Source organism: Salvia hispanica, chromosome 3 (genome assembly GCF_029641045.1).
Source record: "Salvia hispanica isolate PSC_SH4W2 chromosome 3, Shi_PSC_v1, whole genome shotgun sequence".
NCBI lineage: Eukaryota > Viridiplantae > Streptophyta > Magnoliopsida > Lamiales > Lamiaceae > Salvia > Salvia hispanica.
In genome coordinates, this window is record NC_142694.1 from 36,419,462 (window position 1) to 36,443,649 (window position 24,188).

The 24,188-nt window shown below is 36.4% G+C and overlaps 3 protein-coding genes and 1 pseudogene across 13 annotated transcripts; 1 reads left to right on the top strand and 3 right to left on the bottom strand.

Moving 5' to 3' along the window:
* Positions 1-938: 938 nt before the first annotated feature.
* On the top strand, positions 939-3,990 carry LOC125210020 (putative pectate lyase 5). Of its 5 annotated transcripts, none has more exons than XM_089069214.1 (4): positions 939-1,075; positions 1,160-1,472; positions 1,573-1,677; positions 2,905-3,990. In XM_089069214.1, the coding sequence occupies exons 1-4, from the start codon at positions 963-965 to the stop codon at positions 2,974-2,976; spliced, it is 603 nt and encodes a 200-aa protein (XP_088925340.1). In that variant the 5' UTR covers positions 939-962; the 3' UTR covers positions 2,977-3,990. The 5 variants fall into 5 exon arrangements, with proteins under 5 accessions (XP_088925340.1, XP_088925341.1, XP_088925343.1 ...); XM_089069215.1 differs by having other exon boundaries at positions 3,655-3,990; XM_089069217.1 differs by lacking the exon at positions 2,905-3,990 and adding an exon at positions 2,050-2,898.
* On the bottom strand, positions 3,516-7,264 carry LOC125210019 (T-complex protein 1 subunit epsilon-like; annotated as a pseudogene). Its single transcript, XR_016137351.1, has 9 exons — positions 7,030-7,264; positions 6,408-6,726; positions 5,821-6,169; positions 5,353-5,485; positions 5,207-5,259; positions 4,947-5,049; positions 4,458-4,624; positions 4,243-4,356; positions 3,516-4,120 (listed from the first exon to the last, which is right to left on the bottom strand). The product of XR_016137351.1 is annotated as a T-complex protein 1 subunit epsilon-like (transcript).
* Positions 7,265-11,778: 4,514 nt separating this feature from the next.
* Positions 11,779-17,590, bottom strand: LOC125214746 (uncharacterized). Of its 3 annotated transcripts, none has more exons than XR_016137227.1 (3): positions 17,425-17,589; positions 14,814-16,861; positions 11,779-11,957 (listed from the first exon to the last, which is right to left on the bottom strand). XR_016137227.1 is itself a non-coding variant. In XM_089068829.1 (3 exons), exon 3 carries the CDS (start codon positions 16,824-16,826, stop codon positions 14,910-14,912), a length of 1,917 nt encoding a protein of 638 aa, XP_088924955.1. In that variant the 5' UTR covers positions 16,827-16,861; positions 16,981-17,066; positions 17,425-17,590; the 3' UTR covers positions 14,555-14,909. The 3 variants fall into 3 exon arrangements, 1 of the variants encoding a protein (XP_088924955.1); XR_016137226.1 differs by lacking the exon at positions 11,779-11,957 and adding an exon at positions 12,185-12,927; XM_089068829.1 differs by lacking the exon at positions 11,779-11,957 and adding an exon at positions 16,981-17,066 and having other exon boundaries at positions 14,555-16,861; positions 17,425-17,590.
* Positions 17,591-19,043: 1,453 nt separating this feature from the next.
* Positions 19,044-24,151, bottom strand: LOC125213810 (uncharacterized). Of its 4 annotated transcripts, none has more exons than XR_007175020.2 (3): positions 23,992-24,151; positions 21,274-23,366; positions 19,044-19,209 (listed from the first exon to the last, which is right to left on the bottom strand). XR_007175020.2 is itself a non-coding variant. In XM_048114554.2 (2 exons), the coding sequence occupies exon 2, from the start codon at positions 23,329-23,331 to the stop codon at positions 21,412-21,414; it is 1,920 nt and encodes a 639-aa protein (XP_047970511.1). In that variant the 5' UTR covers positions 23,332-23,366; positions 23,992-24,151; the 3' UTR covers positions 21,144-21,411. The 4 variants fall into 4 exon arrangements, 1 of the variants encoding a protein (XP_047970511.1); XR_007175017.2 differs by lacking the exon at positions 19,044-19,209 and adding an exon at positions 19,285-19,886; XR_007175021.2 differs by lacking the exon at positions 19,044-19,209 and adding an exon at positions 20,868-21,122.
* Between the last annotated feature and the right edge of the window lie 37 nt (positions 24,152-24,188).

The following is a 24,188-nucleotide window of genomic DNA, read 5'->3' on the forward strand; positions in this document are numbered from 1 at the left end:
TTTGACTTTTATATAGGGGGGCCTACAAAACTTGCCAATGAATCATTTGCTAACAAAATATTCAAAAGTGTGTCGAGTTTTATAAATGTAAATTGAGCATTCTGCATCCTAAAATTATTTTTTTAATTATAATAAGAGTGGTCTAGTTTCCATCATCAATAATTCGTAATAATCCCCAGCCACGACTCCTAAGTCCTAACATACCTATCAAAACTTTTAGCATTAATTTCAGCTAACTAATTGAAACGATGTTTAAATCATTATGTATGATGCCGACAACCCTTCTATTTTTTTTTTTTTTGCTTAAAAATTATGTGATAATTCAGAATCGAGACTCATGGGATTAGATATAGTGAAAGTCTTAGCTGATGGAGTCTACCATCGCCGGTCGCCCGTTAGTTGAAGAAGCCTGATTATCGTCATCTTGAAGCCAACGCGAACCAAATGATGATGCTCATCCTAAAATCTTTGATAAAGATGATGATCTAACAAAGGTCGGTAACAATTCAAAAAGGCCAAATTTAACAAAGTTTTCGTGCTCCAACACCGACAGTGGAGTCAGTCGATCCCACTACATTCAACAATATATACATAAATGGATACATAAATAAAAAATTTTGTTTAGGCTAACTAAAAGCCAATCTTGTTGATTAACCTTTATATTATTTACGATTATATCATACACATATATATGACTCTATAAGAGAAAAAGTTTCTATTATGACCATCAACATATAGTATTTGTTTCGGTGCGAGTGCACAATTTAGATCTAAGATACATGTACACCAATATAGTAAGTATAATACTCCAAAAATATAATCAGATCATTGTTCTAAATTTCATGAAATGAAGGTGGGCCCCATTTAGATTCATATTCTTTCTCTCTCTATATATACATACAAACACACTAACAAAGCAACACAAACTTGGCTCATTTTTCATCTCTTCTCCCAACATAATCATGGGAATTCAATTCCTCATTTTCATGCTACTTCCATTATTATTATTATCTCCTAAATTCACATTCTCTATACCATTTCCTGACCCTGAGCTTATAGTACAAGAAGTTAATGAGTATGATTTCAAACTTTGATATAACATAAATACATTCAATTAAGTCTCATAGTCTAACAAATGTGTCACATTCTCCTTTTGCAGGAAAATCAACGCATCCCGGAGGAATCTGGGGTTCCTGTCCTGCGGGACAGGCAACCCCATCGACGACTGCTGGGGTACGGGGCGGGACATGGTGATCCGGCTGAAGCAGGAGGTGATGGTGGGCTCGACGGGCCAGTACTCGACGAACGTGATCATCCACGGGGTCAACATCCACGAGTGCAAGCCGGGGACGGCGTGTCCATATTCTCCCTCTCCAACTGCCGGGACGGCCTCGAACAACTACCTCACGCACCACAACAAGGTGATGCTGCTCGGCCACAGCGACAGCTACAAGCAGGATAAGAAGATGCAAGTCACCATTGCCTTCAACCATTTTGTTCAAAGAATGCCAAGCTATATTTATATCAAAATTAATTCCTATCATTCTCTGTTTTTCTAATTTCTCAAGGCAGGATACTTTCACGTGGTCAACACGCATTGGGAAATGTACGCAATCCCCCACGATAAACAGCCAGGGCAACCGCTTTCTCGCTCCCGATACAGACCACAGTAAGGAGGTACGTTATAGAAATGTTTCATTGTCGATCATTTTTGTTGCACTGAATTTTGTTGAGTTGTGTGAATTAATGGCACCAATAATTTATCACTGCTTCACATCGTAGAGTATTTACATTGAAGAAAATGAGGTTAATAGATTAATATATATTAATTGATTGTAAGGGTATATATATAGCCCATCTAACTCACATGGAATTCAATGATTTTAATTTTTGATAATATGTTAAAAGCAAGAAGCATAGTTATGTGTTTGTGGAGGGGCCTATTTCTATTGAATGTCTGTATTTTAGTTATATTTATTTTGTGTGGAATTATCCATGTTTATGATAAATTATTTGATTGTGACATGACTCATTAATTCAAGTATAAAGTGTGTAGGGAGCCGGAGCCACATTATATATGGATAATAAAGCAAATATTATTGGTGATCAATAAATACACTATGTATTGTGAAATTTAATAGTTAGATGGACTGAAATGTTTGATGGTAGAGTTTGTTACGATTGAGATCAGCGTGACAGACATTCTCTAACTTTTAGTGATTATTAGTTACGTTGAGATATTTAGCTAAATTATTTTAAATGCTTCTAAGTTGTGCTAAGTGTTTGGATAATTGAACTTACAAACAAAAGAGAGAATTATAAATATTAAATAAATAAAAAATAGAAGAGGGGTGAAACTGAAAATGTATATAATAAATTATAGAAGAGCTATTTTTATAAGAGTAAATTGCCAATAAATCACTAAAGATTGTTAAATTCCGGTATGTCCCACATATTGAAGAACTAAATTTTATAAACCATGAAGTTTGCAATTTTTGCAGTTAGCCCATCCGTCTTCTTTCCAACAAAATACACGATGATGTGGTAGTTGGTTTTCGCAAGAAAAGAGACTGAAAATTGCAAAAATTATAAATATTACTATTAATACCATTTTTTAAAGTGTGGGACAGACAATAATTTAATTATCTTTTATGATTTAGTATTTTATAATTTTCCCATTTTTTAAAATAGATGGATTTTTTAGATCATGAAAAAATAAGTTGGAGAAGACTAACTTATTTTTTGAAGAGCGTATTTTTAAGCATTTTAGGAATTTATTTCGTCCAATCTAAGTGCAGCCAAAATAGATTTATAATAAGTGGTGGGACAGAATTGGCAGGATGTCACGCTGCCTATTTGACAAAATGTTGATCAAAATTTAATTTCAATAGATCTTTTTTGCAGAGAAATAAAGTCGGTATAGTTAGAGAAAATGAGAGACCATATCTTAACTACTCAACTGCAATAGAGAACTAAAAGCATGAGTTGTTGCAAGCTTTAGCGACAAGATCCAACATCTTATTTATGTGAATACTTACTTTTTAAATCACCAATGTCAAAAATTGTGTTGATGTTACAAGGTTTTAAATTTGAATTTAAATCATGAAATTTCAATATCTCTGGACCATTCTGATTTGGTGAAATCGAAGCTGAGATGGCAATGATGGATCTAGAATCGAACAGTCCGACGGGAGGTAGTGTTTCGGGTAAAGAGATATAGACAGAGGTGAGGGAGTGAAAATCAAAACGACGTCATTTAGTAGACGTTCATGCCACTTAATCAGCCACATCATCTGAACTAATCCACATAAGCAATACCTTAGTAAAATTAAACATTAATTTTATCATGACACAATTGTGAAAATTTGAAAATTCGCAACTTAAATTCAAATTTGAAACCTTGTGCGACTAACAAGGAGTTAACTCAACTTCGTGATTTAAATGACAACTACCCCTATCGAAAATAGGCATTTCAGACCCACTGTTTCTTCCACGAATGTCGACAAAACACAAACTAATGCGAAAGAGTCTTTCACCATTAAAACATCAATGCAGTATCAGACACTCAAGTTCTAATACAGGGGCATGCAAACTTAATCTCACTCAACTAAGTTCGTTCGACCCCATGACTATTCATACCTTGTCGTGTGACAGATTTATGAATGCAAGGCCCATCTATGCCGCTGCAGACATTTAACCAAGAGGGCACACCACAATGGTAGTTAATACCTGTTAGGAAGGAAGGAAGGAAGGAAGAAGGGGCACATGATGCCTGAAAACGACGCATCCAGCACCGACAAAAAAAGCATGTGAGTTTGCACCTACACTCAACAGTGACCATAATGGAATCATGTGTAAAGGTTTCAAGAGCCATGAGCAGAGTTGCACTAGTCGGCTCTATTCTAGAAAAGGCAGCTCTCCAATCAGGTGTCTAACTCAACGAAAAAAATCAAAATTCAGATGGTGAGATAACATCATCAATTTTCAGAATCATCTTCACAACTTGAGTTGATAGCAGAATCTGCTGTTGCTTCCCGATCAAAGTCTCAAAGACATTTTGTTCACGCATGTCATTTGTGCCAACATCGTTGCAATCAATCCCGCAGCAGTAGTTGTTCTCCTGATGAGAAAATCATACAGTTCCTTTTAGATAAACTAGTGAAGCCAGTATAACAAGGAGCACGTACATGAATACAAGGTGGATAAAAACCAAAATGATACAAGAGGAAACAATTGGATTACCTTAATTTGCTGAGATTTGACAGCAGATAAAGTTTCGATTGGCTGGAGACCACTGTTTTCTGCCAATGCCATTGGGACAGCATCTAATGCATCAGCAAATGCCCTGATTGCGTACTGCCAAGAAAAACATGTCAATGTAAGCTCATATTGCAAATAATACCACAGGCATACAAATATACTAATGCGTAAGAAAAAAGTACTGGTTGGTTTCTCACCTGTTCAACTCCTGGGTATTTATCAGCAGCTGCATCAACAGCAATTGAACAAGAAATTTCAGCAGATCCACCTCCATATACTATGGAATTGTTTTGGATAAGGTTCCTTGCAACGCATAAAGCATCATGGAGGCTGCGCTTAGTTTCATCTATCATCATTTTGTTACCTAAAGCATCGCCCCAGAACAACACTTAGTTCCAAAACGTTGGACAACGACATTACGACAGGAACAGAATGGTAAGCAGAGTACATTTCACAGAAAACTGTTGGGAAAGTGTAGTTCCACAGATTTAAAGTAGTTAGAGAAATTATGGTAGGTCCATGGACAATCCCTTTAAGTTTGTTGCATAAAATGATGGAAGAGTACAGGGTTTACAGATAGCAACAGTTACAATTTGTTGAAGTAAGGAAAGATAAAATAGGGATTACAAGTAAAGATTATAGAAAGGACAAAACTGAACAAAGGGGAGAGGAGGACATCAACCTACCACCACGTATAAATATTGTTACAGCCCTTGAGTTTGCACAGTGCTCAATATATATCATCCGATCCTTAGTGGTTCCAAATGCTTTTTCTCGAACCAAACCAGCCTATCATGCATAAAATTATTTTTGATCAGGAAAAAATCACACATGAACACAATGCATAATGTGCAAACTACAAAGTACTAGTGCGTTGGACTTTAGAGTGTATAGGACACTGAAAATAGAAAAACGTGGACGGATAGTCGTAGATTTAGAACTTTACCTTGCCCAGTTTCTCTGGTGTCAACTCTTGAAATCTTGGCACAATTCTCCCACCTCACAGAATACACAAATATCATTGGAGACTGTAACCGAAAACAGTAACAGAAATTACAGAGTACAATGGTGAACTGCAGGGATGAAAAAAACCTGTAGCAATGGCAATCAGCTCTAACTCAACTCCACCAACCCATCTGACAGCAGGCACGTCTCTGTGCATCAGTTAGTGGTTTGCTTCATCATCAAAACCCCATTGGCAGATAACTAAGGTAGCCCCAACATCCTTCAATACAGTGAGGCTTGTAAATTACATGAACGCCTTTATTTTCCAAAGCAAAAGGTAGTATTCGCAAGAGTATGAATGAAAGTCTTTCAAAAGTTGATTAAGATAGAAAATGCATCATATTAAATGCAAAAGGACGTTCAGTAACCCTTTTTTCATAACAGAATGCAATGAAAGTGGAAGGGAGCAATCTCAACTTAGTTCCAAGTCCTTATAAAACATCCAAACCTCTGCCACTTTCTATAACGCAAACATACAGAAATTCCAACATGAGTTACCTTCTCCCAAGAAGCTATCATCATAAAGATAGTAACACACTGTTACAAAGAGATTACCTTGCACTTCTGAACCATATCATCAAAGTATTTCTGCTCTTGTTGGCGCAAGGTTTGGAATTTCTCCACAGTATCAATATCAACCTTATGTTTAGTCTTTGGCTTTGGAGGCTCGAAGGGGCAAGTCAAAATGGCAATTTTTGCATCCTCAATGTGCTTTGGCATCTGCGGATGACTCATATCCTTATCAACAACAATTCCATATACCAGTTCAGTATCCTCCAACTTACCACCTACTTTACCCTCTACTTTAATCAAGTCAAGATTAACATCCTTCCTCTCTAAGTCTGCAACGGCAAGAACTGCTTTAACAGCAATCTCAGCAAGACTGCGTTTACACCTATTCACACTGCAAAGAACATTTGACAAGATCAGACAACAAAAGCATGAGATGCACTATTACTCGAAACACACTTGAAGCATAATTTCTTAAGGCACAAGATATGGAGGTCCGAAGCCAGTAAACAGATGAACAAACCCGCCCTCTGGACTCATCCCAGACACCGGGGACCCAACTAAAACGAATATACACACAGTTCAATATAGAATAGAATAGCCAAAAATCCTGCATATAGAACAAAACTTACATCTTGGAAGATAAAGTAGTCATACAGGTCTGAATGAGAGATTCAACATTTGTCGCACTAAACTCAAACTTATGCGATATACGTTCCAAATGATCAAAAGCTACCCTCGAAGCCATCTCGTAGCCTTCTGCAATGCGAATGGGATGAATTCCGCGTTCCAGCAACTTCTGCGCGTGTTCTAGAAGAGCACCAGCCATGACAACAACCCCCGTCGTTCCATCGCCAATTTCGTAGTCCTGACTCCGCGACAGCTCAACAATGAGCTTCGCAATCTGGTTGTCCACATCCATCTGCTCCAGGATCGTGGCACCGTCATTTGCTGGCACCAAAAAAACATCAATTTCATCCCAACATACATCTAAATTTGTCAATCATGCATTGTTCCACAATTAACTTCTTAAGGCAAAACAACTGAATGATTCAAAAAATGCGTAAACATCAATGATTTGCTGACACCATAAAAACATCAATTTCATCCCAACATACATCTAAATTTGACAATCATGCATTGTTGCTCCGCAATTAGAAACGCACAAAATTCTAAAGGCAAAACAACTGAATGATTCAAAAAAAGCGTAAACACGTAAACAAGGACCAAATGAGGTGAATCGGCGGAGCTTACTGATGGTGACCTCGCCGTCGGGGCTCTGGAGCGTCTTGTCCATGCCTTTAGGTCCGAGAGAGGTGCGGAGGATCCGCGCCACGGCTTTTCCGGCGGCGATATTGGCCTTCTGCGCATCGAGGCCGCACAATCTGGTTTTCTGCTCCTGCTCCCTTAGTATGATGAACGGGCCGAATTCATCGAACGCCATTGCCATCACGCCGAATCCGATTGGCAAATTCGAATTTGAAGATCACAAAATGCAGAAATTTTTTGCTACTGTGGTTTAGTAAACAAACAACCATACAAGGGTATAAACGTAAATTTAATCCTCTGCCTATTTTCGTTTTCTATTAAGTTTCCCTTTTTTTCTAAAATTTTCAAATTTTGAATTTTTTTTCGTTTCAATAACCGAAAATTTAATGCACAAATCTTTTAATTGCAGCACAAATCTTTTAATCGTTAACTTTAAAAATTGACTAAAAAATCTCTATTACACCAGCAGAGCAATTTATTTGCTAAAAATACTCCCTCCGTCCACGATTAAGAGTCTAATTTCTAAATTGCGCGGGTTTTAAGAAATGTTAAGAAAATTTGGTGGAAGAAAGTTAGTGGAATAGGGTCCTACTTGTATATAGTATTAGTTTTAAATGATACGTGAGTGGAATGAGTTAGAGGAATGTGGGGTCTCTTTATCATTTATGGTAATTATGAACCCGAACTCTTATTCGTGGACGGACCAAAATGGAAAAATGGGACTTTTATTCGTGGACGAAGGGAGTAGTATTTTATATATCTATTGCAAGTCTCTATTACAATTATCGTTTCTCTCGTCTTTTTTCTTTTCTATTTTTTATTTTTCTTAAGTACACAAATATACAATTATATTGGGATAGTTCAATAATATTTTCTAACGCGGACGAAGAGAGTTTTACTAAATAGTTTCATATTTTGATAAGGGGAAGGGAAATGGATGAAACTATGGAAAAGATTGCAAACAGGTGCCATTTGTGGAAAAAGATTTGAGAGAGCATTGATTTCCACATCAAAATATTAAAAGGAATAAAAATAAATTTAATTATTGGTGCTAAACTACAAATTATAAATAAATCATTTTTTTATAATAGATTAATATTTCAAACAAAATTAAATCTTACAATTTGTAGCATAAAAAGCACAAAAAATAAACCTTTAAATTCATACAATGGGCAGTGCCTATACAATGCACAGATAACAAAAAATAGAGCAAATCTTTTTAGATTTTATTTATAAATGAATAATTAATGGTGGTTACAAACTGAATCCTAGAATATAGGAAATAAATATGGAAGAGATTAACTGGGAGAGAGAGAAATCAGGCGCCATTTCTGGAAAGGAATAGGAGAGGCGGTAAGGATACAAAGGTAAATTGAGTTTCATTTGAACCAGAAATTATAAATAAACCTGTTTTATTTCTATTGAACCAGTAAAACCCTCGCTGAAGCCTTTGGCATATAATGTCATGTTATCAATCTGATGTCAAAACTAAATTATGAGATTGATTTGATAAAATTTGAAAAATAATACTACCTTCATCTCCCAAATTTTAACACAGTTTATTATTTCGATTAATCCCTAAAAATTTGACACACTTCACTTTTACCATTTTTAGTAGTGGACCTCATATTCCACTAATTCATTTCTACTCACATTTTATTATAAAACTAATGCTTTAAAAGTAGGACACACATCCTACCAACTTTTTCAACTCAATTTCCATTATATTTCTTAAAACCCGTGCCGGATCAAAGTATGTCAAAATTTGGGGGACGGAGGTAGTACTAGTGTAAAAGGCGAGTTTTGACTGAGTTTGAAATATTTATTAGTTTTGGGTAGAATTTGAAATATTTATAAGTTTTGAACATAATTTCTAATGAATTAAAATATTTGTAATAATTGCATGCCATGAATTTTTTTTTTTAAATATTAAATTTAGAACATAAACGGCCGTTACATAATAATGAATTAATATGACAGTTACGTATAAACTCATGGCAAAATTAAACTGCATACTATGGTTTCACTTCCCAATATATAGTGACAAGACTAATATGGCCATAATATAAAATAAAAAAGAATTGATATCAGTGAAAGACGCATCCGTTTTGTAACCTTTCATTTTCATTCAATATTAATTAACCTTTATATTCATTTATTTAATTACATCGTGTAAGTTGATCATTTATATTTAGTTTCAATATTGGTGTCAATACAACGAGTAACGGTCTTATTTTAGCGTTCTCCAATGTAACACCTATTGCATAGTGGATTGTACCAGTCAAGTATATATATTGATGCACTAAAGATAGTACTTTGCATAGTGGATTGTTGGAGGAAAACATATTGTTGGTGGATTGTTGGGAGAAAATATTTTGTTGTTAATATTTCATTTAGGATCAGTGGAAACAAATCAAAGATTTTGTATATGTTTATAACATACTCCCTCCGTTGCATAGTAATGGATGCAAAACTTTTCGGCACGGAAATTAAGAAAAATTGTGTTAGGTGAGTTAAATAAAGAGAGAATAAAGTGAAAAATGAAAAAGATAGAGAGATGAAGATAGAAAAAAGTAAAAGAGAGTAAAGTAGGTGTGGAAAAATGTGTTGACTTTTACTAAAAAGGGAAATGACTCTATTACTATGGAACGGACGGAAATGGAAAAACGTCCCTATTATTATGGAACGGAGGGAGTATATTATTAGCTTTATTTATTTTTTGTTTGAAGTTCGTACCTATAAATAGAGGCAAACTATCGCGATGTAGGGATAGTGAAAGTGTAAGAAACCGTGATCAGAGAAAGTGAGGATAGATCACAGAAAAAGTAGGGGAGAAGATCAGATGAAGGCATATTGGAGTATAAGAGACGATGAAGGCAAATTTATTCTTAATTAGTAATGACCATTTTTATATTAATTCTAATTATGTGGCCCAATTATTTTATTCAATTTTTTTTTCTAAATTCACTAATCAATGTATTTGTGTATATTTTTTTATTTTAAAAGTTATTTGATTTGTATTATATATATTCATTGCAGCAAGATCAGTCTCCCTGTTGCCAACTGCGCTGCCCCTGCAGGCACAAAATAAACGATTTATTTATTATATACATTCATGATTTTTATTATATATATTCATGATTTTACGTTTTGTATGATGATATATAAATAGATGTACACGTGGGGGAAAAAGATAAGATGGAGGCACAATAGAGCATATGAGAAAATGAAGGCGGATTAATTCTTACTCCCTTCGTCCTAGATAATTTGGGACACTTTGACCCGACACGGGTTTTAAGAAATCTAATGGAAAGTAAGTTGAAAAAGTTAGTGGGATGTGGGTCCTACTTTTAAAGTATTAGTTTTATAATAAAATGTGAGTAGGAATGAGTTAGTGGAATATGAAGTCCACTACCAAAAATGGTAAAAGTGAAATGAGACAAATTATGTAGGATGGCCCGATATGGAATATTGGGTCGAATTATCTGGAACGGATGGAGTAATAGTAATGGTCTTTTTTATTATTTCTAATTCGCTAGCCCAATTATTTTCGTGAGTACTTTTTTGCCAAATTCACTAATCAATATATTTGTGTCAAATTTTTATTTCGAAAGTCATTTGCTTTTATATTACTATAATAAATCTTTATTATATATTTTTATGATTTTAGATTTTGTATGATGATATCATTTACTATTTTATAAAATTATTTAATGTAACATCTTAATGAAGAAAATTAAATGAATCGTGCATACGCACGAGGGTGATACTATTAAAATTAATACTCCATTATTTTATAAAGATGATTTGAAAGCATCATAAAAGTTATAATTAACTCTTTTAAAATTAACTATTTTATGTGAACATTTTACATCTATTTCTTATTTATTTTCCTTTTTTTACCAAAAGAAGATGAAGCTTATGGTAACATATTATTCGAACATAATCCAAATAATGGAGTAAATGAAATGAATTTAAGACGACGAAATGCTAGTTTAATTGTTAAGACGTTCCTCCAATCAATAAGTTAGAGGTCCGACTCATAACGGCCCAATCATGAATTTATGACTATGTGGAGTTCAAATAAAGAGCTTTCAATTGTTTGAAAATTTTAATCCGATAAATAAGTATTTGAAATTATGGATTTGTAAAGAAATTTTGAAACATAGTATTTGGATTGATAAGTTTGAAGCTAATTTTATTTTGCCATAATTAACTTCTTCTAGAAACATATCCAAAGTTACAGGATAATAAACCTATGGCTTAAAGCTAGTTCTAAAACTTCATAGATTGCAATAACATATCCATAATATTTTCTTGAAAATACATAATAAAACTCGATTTACAAAGAGGCCACTCAAGAGGACTTGATACCCAAGTCAATAATTTAACTAACTTGATGGGTGCAAGTGGAATCCGCATTCCACTTATAACATACTCAATTAATTTATTAAAACTCAATGTCGAAAGTAAATGAAATTATAAAAAAAAAAGCTAGTAATAATCAACTAACTCGAGACGTGCAAGTTGGATTGACATTCCGTTCATAACACATTCGATTAATATATTAAAACTCAGGTCGAACGCAAATGAGACTACCGAGGAGAGATGAACGGGAGTATTATTTTAAGGTGCTAAACTAATTTTCTCGCTAGTAGATAAGGCTTCGATGGGTTACACAGACAAGAGCAAATCGATATACAACAAAAACAACAATCAAAGAGAAAAAAGTCAGGCAAATAATACACCACTCATCTCAAAGAACGGAAATTCCGACATCAAACACATTTAAAAGCTGCAGAAAGAATTGAATACATGGGAACTAAAAACACTTCATACCATCTACACATCTTGATCATCAATATCATGAGGAAAATCCCCTCGAGCGTTTACCAGGAAAATGCAGAAACGCGCTGCAAAGAAACACAACGAATACAGAAAATGAAGTGCATAATCATCTCCAAAGAGCATGCACTATGTTTCTTGTTGCCTGCCAACTATTTTGCCAAGTACCAAAGTCAAATCACCCATTACACAAAACAATTTACATGCATTGGTAGTGACGATCAAAGACTTCGATTCATCCAATGAGCAATCAGTAGGACAATAAGCTAGCTCTTCATGTACAATGAATCAATCATACATCTCAAATATTGCATAAGCTGCAAAGTGCTGCTATTTACAAATATTTCCCCACTTTCTTAAGGATCATAATTGAGCCAATATGAACTCAATGAAAAAATAGAGTATCACATGTGATACAGCTGAGAAAAAGAGCTTTCCAATATGAGGACAAACAGTATCACATAAACAAGCTCATATGGGAATCGGATACACAACATTTACAGACACGACTCAATTAGGCTTACACTTACAGGGGAATCGGATACACTGCATTTACATTTTACAGACACAGTCTGAGCTTACAGGAGATAAAGAGCATTTACAGACACAACTCTTCTGCCACCGCAGCATTTCACGTTTCAGCACATTATGTCTTTGATGCAGCTTACAAGACTCGCAACTCAAACCACAACCTCAGCATACATGACCAGAAGACATGGTCTAAAAATAGTACATCACTTTTACAAACTCAAAGAGGAGGTGCACATAGTAGATCAGATTATTACATGTGGGGAACATATCCAATACATGGAATATATACTAATGAAACTACAGTGCATCATCCAGGTTTTGCTCAAAAATATTCTTGAAGAATTGAAATGTTACTTTTCATACAAATTCTTCCAAGATCACGACTCAATATTTGGTATATGCTTCAGGAATACAAAGCAATTGCATACATGATAAATGCTTCTTTGCACTCATAGAGTAAAGCATTCATGGATATCCAAGAGTGTAGCAATTAATGGTTCTCTGCTCCTGAGTACCATGATTAGAGAAAAATCCTTTGTCAATAATAATAATAAATGAGCAAGTGAAGCCATATAGCATATTACAATAAGTGGATATCATGGTAAAATAGGACCTAGGAATCAAACAAGAGCACATTGCTTATAACTTAAACAAAATTCTTGTTAAGAAACTTTTCAATCATTGATTAGTACTGATAATTGAAAGAACAATTCTACAGCACTTCAGCAGTTCAACGATATAGTATAACTGACTCCCAAAAAAAAAGGAATGTTAAGAATGGCTCGTGTTCGTGCATTCAGATAAGGAATCAAGGATTACGCAAGCACATCTCAACTTTACGTACAACACTATGGTCCACCAGAGCTCAAAATAGAAATATTTTTTTATTTCCAAACCACAAACACACACACACAAAAAAAAAGGAAATAGAAAACAGATGCACATGGAGACAAGATAACATCTTGGAGGTTATCATAAGATAAGACAGCAGCAATTATCATGGGAAATGCTAAAAGTGAAGCCTTGGTATTTAATTAGCTATAAATGATGTACAGTGGTTACTGATCAATGATCATGCAGAAGTGAAAATGCACATAATATCACCAAAAATACCAACTTCTCAGCCACTGTGGATCAGGTTTATGAGTACAAATAGCAAGTCGGTTGTAAAGCATCAATCGCACAATATGGAACATTTCGAGGAATCCAGAAGAAACTACAAGCATCCAGGAATTCTTACACTTCACAAATATTAACTGGAGGGAAATTACAGTCATATTTTCCATTTAAAAGAATATTTTTCTAACAGGTACATTATAAAATGTAGCATGTTTACAACTACGCTTTAATCTGTCTTCTGAAGTTTACCATAAATTTTCATATTTTTAACTGAAGACTGTAGAAACACAGACAAAAGCTGAGTTCAGAAATACAGAAACCAATTCTATTCTTGTACAGTACCTATTGAGTTCATAAAAGCTGGGGTGGAGTCTCTACAAGGCTTGAGTTATAGGTGAATCCTATTGTTGATGAAAATACTATTAATAATAATAGCTAAATGTGACCAAATAATCAGTTCCTTCGTTACTTTCAAATGAATGTTTTGTTGTTTCATTAAGAAACTATTTCCAGTTATTTCATCACTGAACACCTTCCATGTTTGTAAGCAAAATTACAGAGCAAGAGGAAAATGAGAAATATATTAATAGCAATCTGATGTTAGTTAGCACACATGTGGTAATCAAATTATCAAGTGCACACATGCATCATACTCCACTAAGCACTCTAACCAATTAAGTTGGATGATACTATAAAGTTGCTCATAAGGCTTAAATTTCAAAAGAAAAACAACTGCAACGGAAAGAAGGTGAAAACTGCAGATCTGGGTTTTGCAATCATGCTATATTGTCAGATAAAGAATAAAAATTTACAAGTTTCTCAAGCAAAAGAAGAAACACAAGGAAATCAACTTCTATTACTAAGCATTGACACATCACACGATAAATTTTCTAATTTATTTTCTCAAGTTAACAAACCCACATACTCATAGTATCAGCTATTTCAGAGAACTTATAGCACTGCAACCAACTTATGCTACCGGTATTACTGGTACAAGTTTGGAGGGTTTATAAAGTGAAAATAAGAACACAAAGCAATCTATTAACATTAGTTAAGAACGCAACTTCAGAGGTAAATTGTGTTTCCAAGAACAAAAGATCAACAGCCAGTAGGGCCATCTTCACCGCATCAAGCAAATACACAATATAACAATACTTAAGGTACTGAAGTTTATAGCACAAGGTTATAATCATAGCATCAAACTGAGTACAATTATGCTAACTTTAAACAAAACAAAACGGTCCTTTCCAGTAACCTCTAGTGAAGGCACTTACTTCTTTGAAGCCTGAGGCAATCCTTCATAGGATCCAAAATGACACTACAAATCATAGTGGACGATGTCAAACATTTCGAAGTCCCATGACATCATATCATTCAGATGGCATGCGTCTCCGTTTCCCATAATCAGCATCCCTAGATCGAGACCTGTGATCATTTTGATGCACTGCACCAGATCTGCTGCGGGATCTCGAAGACTGTCCTTTATCCCAGTCGTCATCATAACCCGATTCACGATCTTTGTGGCGATAGTCCCGATTACGATCCTTCACTTCTCTGTGTCTAGAGTTCCTATCATATCTGTCCCCATCTTGTTCCCTCTCCTCCCTATGCCGCTTCTCTGGAACACTAGACCCGTCACGATCAGAATTTCTCTCTCTCTCCCCGGAAGCAGCACTAGACCTTACACCTTTGTCATGACTTCCCTCTCCATACCCATATTCTGATGCATTATCCTCTCCACCGTAACTAGACTCTCTTCCATGTTCTTCCCCTCCCCATCCACCCATGTTTGTATCATTCCACATTCCTGAATGAGGTCCTACCATTCCTGCAGTCCCCATCATGCTCATTCCATTGGGATTCATTCCTCGGCCAAAAAAAGCTGGGTTGACATGAGGAGCCACTCCAGGAAGCCCCATGGAATTAACAGCTTGAAATGGAGGAAGCATCCCTGGGAAACCAGGGCCTGAGAAGCCTCCGTAACCAGTTCCACGACCCATAAATGCTAGATCGTAACCAGGACCCATCATGCCCTGATGAGGCATCATACCAGGAGTTCCATTGAAACTAGGACCAGTAATACCTTGTCCGTAAGTTCCACCACCAGCGCCAGGTGCATTCCCCATCATATTCGCGTTTACCATACCCCCTCTTCCTCTCATAGGTCCTGATCCAGGACCCCTATTTGGTGCTTGGTTCCCTCGTGCCCAGCCACCTCGTCCAAAATTTCTCCCTGTGTCTCCACTTGGGTGATCAGACCCATTACCTCTACCAGCTGCATCATTAACAGGATTCCTTCCTTGCAGTTGGGACTGAGTCTGGCCCTGAGTCTTATTTGTGTAAGAAGCACCCATTTGTCTTATGGTCTGTGGAGTGGCAAACGCCACCACACAAGCTCTCCCGTTAAAAATGTGACCATTCATACCTTCCTTACATGCAGAGGCTGCAGCAGAATCATAAAATTCAACTTGGCAATAACCTTTGGACTTACCACAAGACCTTTCATCAAAAAACTTTATCTCCTTGACTTTCCCAAACTGAATCAGCACACTTTCAATCTCAGAATCTGTTGTCCACCAATGTAATTCTCCTACAAACAGCATTGTATTTCCATTTTCTACAGATGGCCTTACCATGTATTCATCACCCACTGAGCGATTTACATTAACATTTGCATTAGAGTTCATATGGTTAGGTGGAATCTGTGGAACACCTTTTGTGTTACCCATGTTAGGATACATCAACGGCGCAGGCTCACTGACTACTTTTTCTGAACTGTTCATCCGATCAGCAGCAATCTTGTGAGGCATACTTTCTGATCCTTGATATCCCAGATGTGCTGCTTGAGAATTATTCCCCATTTCAGGGAGCCTCCCTCTTTGACTGGCATCCACGATCTGTGTCGGACCCCCCGAGGCTGGCAAGCTACTCTTCTGATCAGGAAATTGAACTGAAGCAGCAGCATAATTTCCTTCATTAGCAACCCTTTCATTTTTCACCTCTTGCGAGGCCACTGCTTCCACTCGAGCTCCAGGAACATTAGCTTTCGAACTTTGAAACCCACCACTTGCTACCACAGGAGGCGCTTGTGTCTCAGAACGCTGCATTTGCAGGAAACCCTCTCCAACATTAACATCGCTATAAAGGTCATCATATTCATCATCCTCGCCAATCATTTCCACTTCAGCAAGTGCAGGTATAGCTCCACCTTGATGATATTGCATCTTTTGATTCCCTGCATAGTCTCCGTCATCATAATCCAACTGCTCACCAGTCACTGGATCCATGAATGCAAGCTATTCTTACCAAAAGGTCTCCCCACCTGATTATATGAAAACAAGAAAAGAAAAACTCAATATATTTACCAAACTCCATCAGAAAAAATACAAGCATCATGAATTTATCGACCTCGGTTATTACTGCAATATTTATTCAAGTTACCTAATAGACAGCACTGCCTTAACTCTTATGCAACTCACGAAATCTCATCTATGTCAAAAAGGGGAAATGTGTTGTTCTAGACGGGTCTGAAGCAAGGAAACAGAAAAACATAATTAAGGTTATGTTTCCCCCCACAAAAAGCAACTTTAAACAAAACCCCCATAAAAATTTACAATGTTCACGAACATCATTTCTTATAAAATCACCGAAACTAGACTATTCCATACATACACATCCACAATTTCACTACAATTTTGCAAATGCGAGCATCAACAACTTGAAGAAGCAGATAATCCGATCAAAAGAAAACTAGTCAACAATAAAGTAATCCTCATAAACAGTTCCGCAGCTACAAAATCAATGCTCGCTCATAAACTCATATTTCATCATTGTAGGGAAAATTAAGGAGTCGACCAAAAATATAGACAGGTAGTGAAAATATGCCTTGAGTTTGAAACGGTCGCGACGGCAGATTTCCGGTAGGCGTGGTGAAGAAGATTTCCGGTTGTAGCTGCTGAAATTCTCGATACTATTGATGTTAGAAAATCCAGTTGCCCTATTATTTTCGCCGCATTCATCTTTTTCTTTAATTTGTAATTTAGAAAAACAAATGTACTCCTACTATTCTTCCGTCACACTTTTTAGTTTGCACCAAATTTTAATAATTGTTGGCTAATATATTTAACTGGGTAGAGAAAAAGGTGAACGTAAGTATATTTAATTGGAGAGAGAAAAAAAAATGTTGAGTATATTAATTTAAGAGAATGTTTCCAAAAATAAAAATGTGACATCTTATTTGGAACAAAGAGCCGAGATGCCGAGTTCGAGCCCTCTTAACATCAGTTGTAATTTCCTCATTTCTTAGGAGCTTATATATAATATCATCCTTCATATAGGAGTTAATATAAAAAAATAAATAATAATAACTAAAATGAAATTTGTGTTATACGGAGGGAGTACTACTAAGTTGGAATTCCGGGTCAGGGGAGTAGTAGTTTAAAATTTTACCTTTCTACTTTGGTGTTAAACTCATTATCTTATTTTTTATCTGTTTTTTACATATGATATATTTGTATTGTACATGGAATTAAGATTAAAATTCACTAATTAATGTCAATTAAATAATTTATTTAACAAACATAGCAAACGTCACCAATCTCGCCTCTCGTATAGCCAAATTCGGTCAATTTTTTTTTTAAATGGACTTGCATTCCGGGTCAACCAGGTGTAATACGTGTCTTCATTATTTCATTTCTTACTGTATATATTAAAATTTTATCTTTCTACTTTGGTGTTAGACTCATTATTCTATTTTTTATCTATTTTTTACATTATGATATATTTGTATTGTAAATGTAATTAGATTAAAATTCACTAATTAATGTCAATTAAATAATTTTATTCGGTAGACATAGCAAACGTCGGCAATCTCGCTAATTCTCGCCTCTCATACCCAAACCATCATGTCGATGCATGACGCGTCATTTGTCTATTGGCACCGGCAACCCCTATGCACCAATAATAGGCTACAGTAGCATGTTTCAAACTTGATCGGAATTACCCTAGAACAAAATTGACAAGTGAGAGAGATAATCATTTTTCTATTTTGTTCATGTACGGTTTTCTATTTGTCACATTAGCTCCAGTTTCATGGAAATTATGGCAAATGGAAAAAATTATTATATCTCTTTCTTTACCAATTATATATTAAAATCTGTGCCGAACCAAATGTCTAAATTTTTGAAGTACGGAGGAAGTAGTATAAAACTAGAATAACAAATAAAAACCTCTCAACATGACTTGATACACAAGTCAATAATCTGCAAAGAAGCTATCAATCAACTAAAGGATTGCAATTTTCCATTAACCTAATTACACTAAAAATTTTTATTACAAATATACAATCTACATTCGACTCACTCATGGCACACTCAGCCAATTTATTAAAATTCATGCCTGAAGCAAATAAAAATTCTAACAGTTAGGGTATCGATGGTCACATGGATACGAGCAAATTGATATAGTACAACAAAAACCAAAATCAAAGAGCACAAAGCTAGGCATATGAAAACCACACATCTCATGAACAGGAATTCTGAAATCAAACACATTTAAAAGCTGCAGAAAGAATTGAACATTTCTAAATGCACAGGAACTATCATACTATCTACTCTTCTTGGTCACCAGGAAATCCCTCGAGCGTTTGGTAGCAAAATACATGGAAACGCGCTGCTAAGAAACAAAATCATTACAGATTGCTACAGACTTAACTCTTTACAAATGGAGCATCACCTGTGATACAGCTGAGAAAAAGAACTACCATGTCTGCTCAATATGAAGACAGACGGTATCACATAAAATTAAGTTTACACGAGATACACTGCATTTACAGACACGGCACGATTAAGCTTACAGGGGAGACACTGCATTTACAGACGCAACTCAATTAAGCTTACAGAAGATACACTGCATTTACAGACACAGCTCAACTAAGCTTACAGGAGATTAGCTGCATTTACAGACACACAACTATTCTGCTACCGCAACATTTCACATTTCTATACACATGCATCTATGATGCAGCTTACATGTGTTGCAACTCAAGACCACAACCTAATCATACACGACCAGAAGACATGGTCTATAAATTGTACATCACTTTTACAATCTTAAAGAGGACGGAGGTGCTGATATCAGATCAAATTATTACACGTGGAACCTACTACATGGAATATACTAATGAAACTACAGTGCATCATCCAGGTTTTGCTCAAAAATATTCCTCAATAAGTTACTTTTCACACAAATTCTTCGAGGATCAAAGCAATTGCATACATGATTAAGGCTTCTTTGCACTCATAGTATAAAGCATTCACGGATATCCAAGAGTGCAGCAATTAATGGTCCTGAGTACCATAGTTAGAGAAAATTACTTTGTCAATAATCATAATATATAAGCAAGTGAAGCTACGTGTCAAATATAGGTACGTGCATATCATGAAAATAGGGCCTAGAAACCAAAAAGAGCACACTGCTTATAACTAAAACAAATTTATAGTAAAAAACTTCTCAATCATTGATTAAAGTACTGATAATTGACAGAACAATTCTAAAGCACTTCAACTATATATAATCAACTCCCCAAAAAAGGCACATTAAAATGGTTTGTGTTTATGCATTTAGATAAGGAATCAAAGATTACACAAGCACACCTCGACCTTATGGTACACTGGTACAGTACTATGGTACACAAGATATTAAAATAGAAAGATTTTTATTTCAAAACCACAAACACAAACAAAGAGAAAACAGATGCACACGCAAACAAGATGAAAACACTATGGGCTTGAGCTATAGGTGAATCCTGGACTTGATGAAAATACTAATATTAGTAATAATAATAATAATAATAGCTAGACATGCGGAAAAAGAATAACCAGTTCCTTTGTAACTTTCAAATTAATGTTTTGTTGTTTCATTAGAAACTATTTCCAGTCATTTCATCATTAATGTACGAACTCACAGAACATCTTCCATTTTTTGAAAGTAAAACTACAAAGCAAGAGGAAAATGAAAAATATATTAATAGCAATCTGTTGCTAGTTAACATGCATGTGGTATTCATATTATCAAGTAATCAGATGCATCATACTGGGCAGTGGACAATCACCTCCTAAGTTGGAAGAAACTATAACGTTGATCATAAGGCTTAAATATCACAAAGAAAAACAACTTCAATGGAAAGAAAGAAGGTGAAAAGTGCATATCTGGGTTTTGCAATCCCGCTATATTGTCTGATAAAGCACAAACATTTACAGGTAAGTTTCTCAAGCAAAAGGAGAAAACAAGAAAAACAAACTTCTATTACTAAGCATTGACACATCAGATGATAAAAATTTTATTCATTTCCTCAACTTAACATACCCACAAACTCAGCATAGTGACAGCTATTTCCAACAACATATAGCCCTACAGGCTACAACCAACTTGTGCAACCAGTATTACTGATACAAGTTTGGCGGGTTCATAAATAGGGAAGTAGAATACAAACCAATCTACAAGTATAAAGTTAAGAACGCAACTTCAGAGGTCAAATTGTGTTTCAATGCACAAAAGATAAACGGCCAGTAGGGCCACCTTCACTGCATCAAGCAAATACACAATAGAACAATACTTAAGGTACTGAAGTTTATAGCACAAAGTTATAACCATAGCATCAAATTGAGTTCAATAAAGCTAACTTAAAACAAAATAAATCGGTCCTTTCCAGTAACCTCTAGTAAAGGCACTTACTTCATTGAAGCCGGAGGCCACACAGCACATGACACCAACATAAACAAGAAAGAGCTGGCAATCCTTCATAGGATTCAAGTATGACATTGCGAATCATAGTGGAAGCAGTCAGACATTCAGAAGTCTCATGACATCACATCATTCAGATGGCATGCGTCTCCGTTTCCCATAATCAGCATCCCTAGATCGAGACCTGTGATCATCTTCAGGCATTGCACCAGATCTGCTGCGGGATCTCGAAGACTGTCCTTTATCCCAGTCATCATCATAACCCGATTCACGATCTTTGTGGCGATAGTCTCGATAACGATCCTTCTCTTCTCTGCGTCTAGAGTCCCTGTCATATCTATCCCCATCATGTTCTCTCTCCTCCCTATGCCGCTTCTCTGGAGCACTGGACCAGTCATGATCAGAATTTCTCTCCTTCTCCCGGGAAGCAGCACTAGACCTTACACCTTTCTCATGACTAGCCTCGGCATACCCATATTCTGATGCATTATCCTCTCCACCATAACTAGACTCTCTGCCATGTTCTTCACCTCCCCAACCACCCATATTTGTGTCATTCCACATTCCTGAATGAGGTCCAACCATTCCTGCAGTCCCCATCATGCTCATTCCATTGGGATTCATTCCTCGACCAAAAAAAGCTGGGTTGACATGAGGAGCCACTCCAGGAAGCCCCATGGAATTGACAGCTTGAAATGGAGGAATCATTCCTGGGAAACCACCAGGACCCGAGAAGCCTCCATATCCAGCTCCGCGACCCATAAATGCTAGGTCAAAACCAGGACCCATCATGCCCTGAGGAGGCATCATACCAGGAGGCCCACTGAAACCAGGGCCAGCAATCCCTTGTCCGTAAGCTCCTCCACCAGCACCAGGTGCATTCCCCATCATATTCTTGTTTACCATACCCCCTCTTCCTCTCATAGGACCTGATCCAGGACCCCTGTTTGGTGCTTGGTTCCCTCGTGCCCAGCCACCTCGTCCAAAATTTCTCCCCGTGTCTCCACTTGGATAATTGGCCCCATTACCTCTACCCGCTGCATCATTAACAGGATTCCTTCCTTGTGGCTGAGACTGAGCCTGGCCCTGTGTCTTGTTTGTGTATGAAGCACCCATTTGTCTTATGGTCTGTGGAGTGGCAAATGCCACCACACAAGCTCTCCCATTAAAAATGTGACCATTCATACCTTCCTTACATGCCGAGGCTGCAGCAGAATCATAAAATTCAACTTGGCAATAACCTTTGGACTTACCACTAGCCCTTTCATCAAAAAACTTAATCTCCTTGACTTTCCCAAACTGAATCAGTACACTTTCAATCTCAGAATCAGTTGTCCACCAATGTAATTCTCCTACAAACAGCATTGTATTACCATTTTCTACAGATGGCCTAACCATGTATTCGTCATCCATTGAACGGTTTACATTAACATTTGCATTAGAGTTCATCTGATTAGGTGGAATCTGTGGAACACCTTTTGTGTTACCCATGTTAGGATACATCAACTGTGCAGGCTCACCAATTACTTTTTCTGAACTGTTCAACCGATCTGCAGCAATCTTATGAGGCATACTTTCCGATCCTTGATATCCCAGATTTGCTGCTTGAGAATTATTCCCCATTTCAGGGAGCCTCCCTCTTTGACTGGCATCCAAGATCTGTGTCTGGCCCCCAGAGGATGGCAAGCTATTCTTCTGATCTTGAAATTGAACTGAAGCAGCAGCATAATTTCCTTCATTAGCAACTCTTTCATTGTTCACGTCTTGCAAGGCCACCGCTTCCGCTCGAGCTCCAGGAACATTAGCTTTTGAACTTTGAAACCCACTATTTGCTACCACAGGAGGCGCTTGTGTCTCAGAACGCTGCATTTGCAGGAAACCCTCTCCAACATTAACATCATTATAGAGGTCATCATACTCATCATCCTCGCCAAGCATTTCCTCTTCCGCAAGTGCAGGTATAGCTCCACCTTGATGAAATTGCATCTTCTGATTCCCTGCATATTCTTCGTCGCCATAATCTAACTGCTCATCAGTCACTGGATCCATGAAAGCAAGCTATTCTTACCCAAACGTTCCCCCACCTGTTTATATGTAAATAAGAAAAGGAAAATCCAACATATTTACCAAACTCTTATCAGAAAAAATACAAGCATCACGAATTTATCTCCCCTCAGTTATTACTTCAATATTATTAAACTTACCTAATAAGACAGCACTGGCTTAACTCAAGACAATTTACCTATCTTAAAAAAAGGAAAAGATGTCGTTCTAAACAGATCTGAAGCAAGGTAACAGAAAAACATAATTAAAATAATTTCACAAGTCCATTTACATTAAGGTTCCGCTTCCCCCACAAAAGCAACTTTACACAATCAACATAATATTCCCCCGTAAAAAAGTTACAGTATTCACAAACATCAATTTCTTATAAATTCCCCAAAATTAGACTATATACTATATACACATCACAATTTCACTATCTAGCAAATGCGAGCATCAACAGCTTGAATACGCCCAATGAAGAAAATGTAGCATTACAGATCACCAACGGCAGGATCAAGCAATCCGATCAAACAAAATTAATCCTCCTAAACAAATCCGCGGCTACAAAACCAAAGCTCGACAGGAGCGATCATAGCACGTATTTCATCATTGTAATGAAATTAAGGAGACGATCAAAAAAATAGAAAGGTAGTAGGAATATGCCTTGAGTTTGAAACGGCGGTGTAACGATCGCGACGGCAGATTTCCGGTAGGTGTGGTGAAGAATTGAAGCTGCTGAAATTCTCGGCCCAATTGTTCTTGCCCTACTATTTTCGCCTCATTCCCTTTTTTGTTTTCTTTTCTTCGATTTTGAAAAATAAACACTGAGTTGGAATTCCGAGTCAACCGGAGTTTTATCA